The sequence below is a fragment of the Quercus robur genome, chromosome 2 (assembly GCF_932294415.1).
Source record: "Quercus robur chromosome 2, dhQueRobu3.1, whole genome shotgun sequence".
Lineage (NCBI taxonomy): Eukaryota > Viridiplantae > Streptophyta > Magnoliopsida > Fagales > Fagaceae > Quercus > Quercus robur.
In genome coordinates, this window is record NC_065535.1 from 34,823,079 (window position 1) to 34,832,324 (window position 9,246).

Sequence of the window (9,246 nt, forward strand, 5' to 3'; positions counted from 1 at the left end):
CCTATCAGTTAACTCTCCCCCAAACAAAACTATCTCATACTATATTTTAAGTCCTGAGTTGAAAAAAACAACTTGTTAAACACTTTTAAAGCCAAGTCAAATTTGCATATGCGTTTCTCAGAATCAGAGGAAAAAAAATTTAAAAATTTAAAATTAAAGAACCATCCAGTTGGTGTGGACCCATCTCATAACCAATCAAGCTTCAAAGATTCTCCTTTTTTTTTTCTTAGCCTAGCTATGTAAAACAACAAAAGCTAGTACACAAAAACAAACCAATCTTATCAGAACTCTAAGTCGTGACCCACCAACGTTTGTGATTTACTGCACCAACCTCAAAAGAGGTGTCCCACAAGTGACGGCTCTGATTGATGGGGTTCACTCAATTGGTCAATGTTGACCCAACCTATGGACGGTTGAGATTGATGGGGTTGACAAATTGTGGACCCCACTTTTGTTACAAACTCCAGGTAGACTTCCTTTTGGTAAAAATGGTAAACACAAAATTTTGCTGATATATAATATAGACAATAGACTCAGCTGAGTTCCATTTTCATTTTCAATTCTTCTCTTTGAAACATATGGATTGAGAACCCAAGTCAGAGGAGACAAAGGGTATCCAAGCAATATTGAATCTGGTGAGCATCTCACTCTATCACTTTCTTTGAGTTACTTCTCTTTCTAGGGTTCTATTGAGAAAAACGTATAGCTTTTTTTTTAATTTTATTATTATCATGGTACATGTTCATAATATCTTGAAGTTGTTCTTAATTAGCTCTTAACTCTTAGTTTGTAATCATGGGTATTGGCTAAATATTGAGATCCTTGATTTTCCTTCACTGAAATGTTTGAATTTTGGAAATTTGGGGTTATTTGATTGAATTACAAAAGGGATAAAATTGAGGCTTTTAAGTGATTAAGCTCAAACCTTATTTGAATTAGGTTTTGGATCTTATATTAGTCTTAAAATGGAAGAAAGATGACAGTTTTTGGTAATTAAGTTCAGTAACAAGTTGAAGTTTGAGCCTTTATGGGGATACTTAGGATATTAACTTAAGCCAATCAATTGAATGAAGAAGCTTTTAATTTCTGTGAGTAAGTTGACTTCTAATGGAAAAAGGGTAGCTCGTAATCATTGGTAGGATCAACGTAATGATTTCATGACTAAGTTTCTGGGAGAAGGTTGGATCCTTATTATCCTACCATAAGTACATAAAGAAACTGAATGAATTTGGTCGAAAGAAATGGAATGATAATAAAGTCCTTACTCTAAATTGATTGAGAGAGTGAATTGGGAGTCTAAATTTCTGAGTGAGATTGTGATTTCTGTGTAGTTATATTGTCTATTTGATGCTTAAGGTTTTCTAGTTTTCTATCCTTCCCCTTCCCCCCCCCACCCCAACCCTCTCAAAAAAAGGGCAATCTTAATTGAGCAATATGATGGTGGTGGCAGTGTTTTTTCTTTCTGAATTTTGATTGCTATAGTCTAATTCATCGCAATATTCCAGCTGTGATAGGTGCAATTAGGATTGGAAATGGATCACAAAGAGATGCCATGTCCAACTGCAGACACCTGGGGAAAGTCTTTCCCTTCAGGGAATGAATTACTTAAGAATATCTCCTCCGATGACACACCTCTTACCAGTTCTCAGCGTTCTCAGCAGAAATGGGAGGATCCCTCCATGTTAGATTACAACACTAGAATTGAACCACCTTTCCAAGATTTCAAGCAACGGTCTGAAACCCAATCTTCACTTCCTTGTAACCCTAATAATCATAATAAGGTTACAGATGAAGAAGATGTTCAGATGAATGGAACAATTCAAACAGAGAAAATCCAAGACTGGGATCCAAGAGCAATGCTAAATAATCTCACTTTCCTGGAGCAAAAGATACATCAGCTCCAGGATTTAGTGCATTTGATTGTTGGCAGGAGAAGCCAAGCATTGGGGCGACCAGATGAACTTGTAGCTCAGCAAAAGCAGCTCATCACTGCTGATCTTACTTCAATTATTGTTCAGTTGATCTCTACTGCAGGTAGTCTTCTCCCATCTGTGAAGCCCCTTTCCGGCACTACTCCTACTGGACAGCTTGGACAGCTTGGTGGGCTCTTCTTGCCTTCCACAGTAGGCCCGAACGGCAGTGTTCAGCTGCAAAATAATGGTGGAAGCAAGGTTTCTGATCAGTCTAACCAGATGGATATAACTGTTAATTGTGGGAATGAACAAAATTACAATATGGAAGAACATGAATCAAAAGATGATGAAGATGCGGATGAAGGAGAGAACCTTCCACCTGGTTCCTATGAAATCTTACAGTTAGAAAAAGAAGAAATCCTTGCACCTCACACCCACTTTTGTACGATATGTGGGAAGGGTTTCAAGCGGGATGCAAATCTACGGATGCACATGCGTGGTCACGGGGATGAGTACAAAACCCCAGCAGCCCTTGCAAAACCCAATAAAGAGGCCACCTCTGAACCGATGCTTATTAAGAGGTATTCCTGCCCATATGCTGGCTGCAAGCGGAACAAGGAGCACAAAAAGTTTCAGCCTCTGAAGACTATTCTATGTGTCAAAAACCATTATAAAAGGACTCATTGCGATAAAAGCTATACTTGCAGCAGATGCAATACCAAAAAATTCTCAGTTATTGCAGACCTCAAAACTCATGAAAAGCATTGTGGCAAGGATAAATGGCTTTGTTCCTGTGGCACAACATTCTCAAGGAAAGACAAGCTTTTTGGACACATTGCTCTTTTCCAAGGACACACTCCTGCCATTCCCCTTGAAGAAACTAAAGGCCCAACTGTACCACCTGATCGAGGGGAAGGCAATGAAGCAATAAATAAGGTCAGAAGTATAAATTTCAATTTTGGCTCCAATGCTCCCAATGGGAATGAAGTACAAAATACTGCTGATGTGAAAGGAAATATTGAGGATCCAACCGGATATTTCTCGCCATTGAACTTTGATACATGGAATTTTGGTGGGTTTCATGAGTTCCCTCGACCCCCATATGAAGATTCAGAGAGTTCTTTATCTTTTCTTATACCAGGGTCATGTAATTACACTGTGCCAGGGTCCTGTAATTACACTCAGAAAACTGGGGCAGAATCAAGTTCTAATAATCCCGAGTGATGTTGATGTAACTCAAATTATACTGGCTGCAGGCTTGAAGTTCCTAGTATCTGTAATATTTTGTAAGATTGTGATCCCATGTACTATTTAATTTCATTAGCTTTAATAAATTGATTTTCTTTAATAGCTTCTCTATTGTATATTCCAAGGCCATTTGTTTGTTCATCAAGACAAAGCAAAGAAGAAAATTACAAACTGCATGAGCAACTCTGGAAGCTGCACCTCAGGCTGCCAGAATAGGTTGAAATTTAGAGTATCATTACTCCAAAGAACTGTATTGGGACTCCCCACTCGTCCCCCCGCCCCCTAAGGTGATCGAAAACCTAGTTACATTGTAAGATGTACATAGCATACTAGATAGATGCCAAATGCTCATAGAATATCCATTCCATGATAGAGATTGGCATGACTTGTTAAATGATCCAATGTCAGATGTGTTAAGGTTGACCAACTTACCAGTTTTTTATATGATTTCCTGGTTACCCCTATTCGCTTTGTTCCCGAGAACCTTCAAGTCTAGCCAGAAAAGAAGAGCCTTTAAAAAATGTCATTCATATCCTATTTTCGTACTTTGGTTTCCTATAGAGGTTCCTTAAGTGAATAATCCAAAAATGTAATTATATCTGTTGAAGATGAAAGAAAACGAAATAGTGGAAGAAAATCTATATGGCCTATCATATGATTACCTCAACATGGTCTCTAAACAGTGAAAATTTTAAACTTCAAAATCAATTATACAAAGGAGTGATTCTTGGAGAAATTATGTGAATACTTCCTTAGAAGGCTCCAAAAATAATCAAGTGACTAGCCTAAATTCCTTGATTTCCGCCAATAGAAGACAAACCAATACCAATGTATGCATAATCCAAAAACCATGCTTCAAGCCTAAGTTGTCATACATTTACTATAAAATAAAAAAAATAAAATAAATTGGTCATACATTTACGCAGATGTTCTGTTACTTCATCACTCGGACAAGTGGTTGAAGAAGAGCAAGAACTATCTATCAAGAGCAGAAGATCTGGTCCCAGAATATTACAGTCAAAATCAGTAGCATTGTTTGTAGACACCAGCAGAAAAACAATAATCCCAGGTCACAAATTGACCTAAAGAGCTCCATTTCTATAATCATTTAGTGCAAAGAATATTATAGGTAGCAGCAGAAAAACAATAATCCCAGGTTACAAATTGACCTAAAGAGCTCCATTTCTATAATCATTTAGTTCAAAGAATATTATAGGTACCAGCCACTACTGCAATACAGGCTGAATCATCCCAAAAAGGAAACAAAGAAAAAAATACAGACTGAATTGTTTATCTGACTGAATAAATCTGCCCATAATGAGAATTATGATGCAGAATGAGCTTCAAACCCTTTGCACTTTCTCCTTTGGCGGACTTCTTTAAGGGGCAGCGATAATACTGCTCCCTTAAAACTATATCATCTTTGTAAGACCATGTAAGCCCTCTGGGAGAGCTATCAGCCCACAAGAACCTGGCAGAGAAGGGGTTCACCAGACTCTCACGGAATTCCTGTGCTGTCTCACAGATCAAACCCTGCAAAAGCAAACAGAAAATATAATTCCAGAGTTCATATAGTGCAAAAGGAAAGAAAGCTAGGGGAGGGAGGGCATTATATTAGCAGAGATAGTACCTCTGCCATGGCTTTGATTTTCAGTGTAACATCATCACTGAGAAGGACAAGACGTCCATCATTCTTCATTTTCCTGTATAAAAGAGCACAGTCAAGGATGTGGTCATCTTCTGTTGGTGAAACAATTTCTGTTAAATTCCAATGGCTTGAAAATGGCATCGAGCTTGGTTTCCCACAAGAAAACCCCTGGCTGAAACAAGATTGAGGAGTAGCAGGAGGGGTAGGAGCAATTGCCCTTGCCTCCTCAATTGAGTTCTGCACATGAATCCAACACTTTGTTTTCACCATACATTCTTCAATCCATTCCAATACCAAAGAAGCCTCTGTTCTTCTTCTGAACAGACTGCCACGTCTCTTCAGACAATCCAATTCCCTTAAGACTGATTAAAAAAAAATCATCAATTGTAGGAAGAAGAACTAGTTGAGTAAATATGAGATCGTGAAATTTAAATAAGAGAACTGCATAAATAATTTAGTTACCCATTCTTGGAATGATCAAATGAGTTCCCTTAAGACCCTGCAAAAGATGTAATGTCTTCCTTGACTCCTTGTTCAGAAGAGTAGCAGTGTCCACTATCATATTCCAATTTCTCCCAGCCTCTCCATTGGAGTTGTTCTGCAAATGATGTAAAGAGCAACTTAATACCATGGGAGTAAATTATTAAACAGATGTAGCATTTAATTTTAAACAACTTACAGAAGAGATGTTAGTGACCTTCTTCACCATTGTTTGAGTACTGGTGACAGAATTGCAGCTTCCCATTGCAGTGTCAGGGACTGAAGCCTCTGATCTGCTTTTGCCTGTTGACTTCCCAAGTAAAGATTGAAAGGGAACCCTATCTGATCTCCTCTTTATCCCTTGTTCCAACCTAACTCGATTTCTTGAGGTTGGTCTAGCTGATTTCCGTTCTTGGAGAACTTTTGGTGTATGGTTCTGTTTGTCTAAAGAGGCAGTCATGTCTTCTTCTGGATGGATACCAGGGCTGAAAGTAACCTTTGACGAGGATGATCTGCATGACTTATAGTGCTTAGTTTCTTCTACTGTAACCTTCTTTTTCAAGGACTTAACCAGAAGAGTGTTTGGGCTGAAGTTCTCCTTATCTGGAGTAAAGATTTCTTCCTCCTCATCTGAACCAGTGAAAAGAGCCTTTGAGTGCTTAATTTCTTCTACCCTACTGTTCTTTTTCAAGGAATTCACTAGAAGAGTGTTTGGGGTGAAATTCTCCTTATTCGGGGTAAAGATTTCTTCTTCCTCATCTGAACCAGTGAAAAGAGCCTTTGAGTGCTTAATTTCTTCTACCTTACTGTTCTTTTTCAAGGACTTCACTAAAAGAGTGTTTGGGGTGAAATTCTCCTTATTTGGGGTAAAGATTTCTTCTTCCTCATCTAAACCAGTGAAAAGAGCCTTTGAAATTGATTTATTTTCTGTATTCTCCCGATTATGTGTTCCAACTTCAGCATCACTGCCAGCCATGATGATCTCACTCCTACTCTCACCTGTTCGAATCAGAGGAACACTAGCAACTTTACCTCTTCTTGACCAAATGCTACGTGAATTCAATTTTTCTTCTGATTGTAATGGGGCACTTTCTGATATTTTTACTTCAGATAGTCCTGCTGCATTAACAACAGATTGTGGACTCTGGCTTTCTTTGTTTTCTGTAAACTCTGAGAGAACTGTTACAAGAATTTCCCCAGCAAACAAAGATGAATCAGCAGATTCTATTGCAATGGGTACAGAATAAAGGCCCGATATTTCCATCACTTCATTGCTCTTCCTTGATACACTATGGTTTTTGGTTTCTTCAAGTAATTCAGCTTCTGGATTGCCCTCTTCATCAGAAGATGCATACTCCAGGCTCAGCAGCAAGTTCATTTCTTGTTCTGTTGTGCCATTTTCTTCCACTCCTCCATTAGATGGTGATTGCAAAGCCAAGATAGACTGTGGGGTCTGGTTTTCTTCATTGACTTGTTGATTATTAGTCACTACAGGAATTCCCTCAACCGGCAAAGACAAGTTCTCCATCATTAGAGGTCCAGACCAATAGCTACGGTCTTTTCCCAATGAGATGTTCTCAGTTTCTTTAGGTACTTCGGCCACAGAATGCATTTCATCTTCGTCGTGAACATAAATTGGAGAACCTCTATTTACTGAAAGCTCAAATTCTTGCTCTGAACTTATTAAGGAGCTCTCAGGCGCATCTCTTTCAGACAACACTTCCGTGACAGAATGAGGTTTTGAGCTCATACTTTCTTCCTCCAATTGTCGATTTTCATTCTCTGATATAACTTCTCCCCCAACAGGAAAAGACAAGTTCACCAATTCAGCTCTAGGTTCCAAGGGCCCAGACCAAAGGCCAAAAATTTCCTTCAGTTCATGATCAATTCTTGATGAGCTCTCATTTCCTTCCATTTCATCAAATACCATGTTTTCAGGCAATGGTGGTGCTGATGTTATTTCTTTCTTCGCAATAAGTTCCAACTTCTCATTAAAACATAAAGACTCTAGCTCCACCAAACTTAAATCTTGTGATTCATTTTTTCTATTTTCAACTGACAAAGAATTCTCATCCTGTAAAAACCCAAAAAGAACATTCAAAGATAAAAGGAAAATCAACTTCATTTTGCAAGAAAAAAAATCTGGCCAAGAGCCTTGTAGCTCAATAAAGAGAACCAGGGTTCAAATCCCTCATCCCCCATTGTAACATACAACTATCAAAAAGAAAAGAAAAAAAAAATCTACAATCTGCAATCTAATCTCACCTGATATTCATTTTCCTCTTTTCCTTCCACTACCAATGAATCTCTCTCTTCAATAGACAAAGATTTAACATCCTAAAACATCCCCAATAATTAGGAAAAAAAAAAGGTAAAAAAAAAAAATTCAAGAACAATCTTACAAACAACTTGTGGGTATTGTAAATTTGTTGCTGGTAAAAGCAAAGAACTGCCTTACCTGATAAATGTCCTCCGCATTTTCGTCTTCTTTGTCTTCAAATGCTGGTGGCACAAATGGCTTTTCGGAATCATACGCGCAGCTCAAAGGAATCCAATGCAGCCTATAGACTCTGCTGGAGCCACCAACCCTCACAGTGTCACCTTCCTTGAGCTCCACGCGCACACCTGGCTCCACCTTCTTGTCAGAAACCCATGTCCCATGCACTGCAACAAAGGTCAAGACACCCATCAAGAATCAAAAACCCAATACTCAAAATCAAAGAAAGAAACAAAGATAGAGACTTATATACCTGAAGATAAGTCAATGAGAGAAAGGTGCTGGATTGAAGGGTTTGAATGGAATTGGAGGTGGAATCTGCTGATGCTGGGGTGAGTTAAGGTGATATTGCAATCTGGGTGTCGTCCAACAACTAAGGTTTCTTCGTAATCTTGGGAAATGGAGGTTGGTGATGGAGGTGTGTTGACAATGAAGATGTTCTTGAGGATGGCACCGTTTTTAAGAACTGTGAAAACTGGGATTTTCATTTCTTGTTCTTTCTTTTCAGCCATGGTGGGGTTTTGGCCTTTTCTTTTCTTTCTTGGGTGAGAGAGAGAGAGAGAGAGAGAGATAAAGATAAAGAAATTGGGGTTTGAAGAATTTGTGTGTTTTCTGGGTTTTATGCTTCAAAGAGGATCAGGGATGAAAATGGAATTTCCATTCGTCAGGATTTCCACAGAAAGAGAGAGAGGATTTTACAATTGTTCTAAAATAATACAATTTATACTTGAGGAAATGGAGAGATTGGAAAGGTTTTGGAGGCTTTCGATTTCGAATATTTGAAAAGGTGACCGTTGTAATACACCTTTTTTTTTTTTTGAGCAACGTTGTAATACACCTTAACGGCTACTCTGTTCTTATTTGCAATTTGCTTTAAATTGCCTTTTTTTTTTTTTTTTTTTTTTTTTTTTTTTTTAATATAGGGTCAATTGAATTTTGGCCTCTTCACTCTCAAATATTACCATGGTTAAAGTTTGAAATTCGCTCCCTTAATTACAAATATGTGTAAGAAAATTTAGGGTCATTATAATTTCATAATAATTTTTGTTATATATGCGACATTTGCAATATTTTCACAACAAGTTTATAACAAACCAAAAGTTGCTAGCTATTATTAGTGGGAAAAAAATAATTCAAGTGGTAAACCCAAATAAGATCTAGTAATAGCTTTCCATCTATCTTATAAAAAAATTATTTAAAAAAAAAAAATGCCACCTAGAATTTGTTAGGAAAATATGTTGTGGAGGCAACATAATTCATTTTATTCAGAACTATGGTGGGTTGACACCTCACTTTATGTGAGATTTTGTTTTGCCTATAGAAGACCTCTATTTTTATTGGACACAAATAAGTTCTTTTACAAGCACAACAAAGTCTCATAACATTTTCACAACAAGATGATGTGTTAACCCACCATATGTTAAAAAAAAAAAAAAAAACAGAGACAAAAAAAAAAAAAA

At 37.7% G+C, this 9,246-nt stretch overlaps 2 protein-coding genes across 3 annotated transcripts; one reads left to right on the forward strand and one right to left on the reverse strand.

The window, feature by feature from the left end:
* Positions 1–470: 470 nt before the first annotated feature.
* On the forward strand, positions 471–3,261 carry LOC126713477 (protein SENSITIVE TO PROTON RHIZOTOXICITY 1). The gene is made up of 2 exons (XM_050413231.1): positions 471–635; positions 1,506–3,261. Exon 2 carries the CDS (start codon positions 1,533–1,535, stop codon positions 3,135–3,137), a length of 1,605 nt encoding a protein of 534 aa, XP_050269188.1. The 5' UTR covers positions 471–635; positions 1,506–1,532; the 3' UTR covers positions 3,138–3,261.
* Positions 3,262–4,212: 951 nt separating this feature from the next.
* Positions 4,213–8,526, reverse strand: LOC126713476 (FHA domain-containing protein PS1). 2 transcript variants are annotated; one of them, XM_050413229.1, is made up of 7 exons: positions 8,040–8,525; positions 7,748–7,953; positions 7,555–7,626; positions 5,489–7,363; positions 5,272–5,407; positions 4,792–5,171; positions 4,213–4,694 (listed from the first exon to the last, which is right to left on the reverse strand). In XM_050413229.1, exons 1-7 carry the CDS (start codon positions 8,296–8,298, stop codon positions 4,452–4,454), a joined length of 3,171 nt encoding a protein of 1,056 aa, XP_050269186.1. In that variant the 5' UTR covers positions 8,299–8,525; the 3' UTR covers positions 4,213–4,451. The 2 variants fall into 2 exon arrangements, with proteins under 2 accessions (XP_050269186.1, XP_050269187.1); XM_050413230.1 differs by lacking the exon at positions 7,555–7,626 and having other exon boundaries at positions 8,040–8,526.
* Positions 8,527–9,246: the final 720 nt, after the last annotated feature.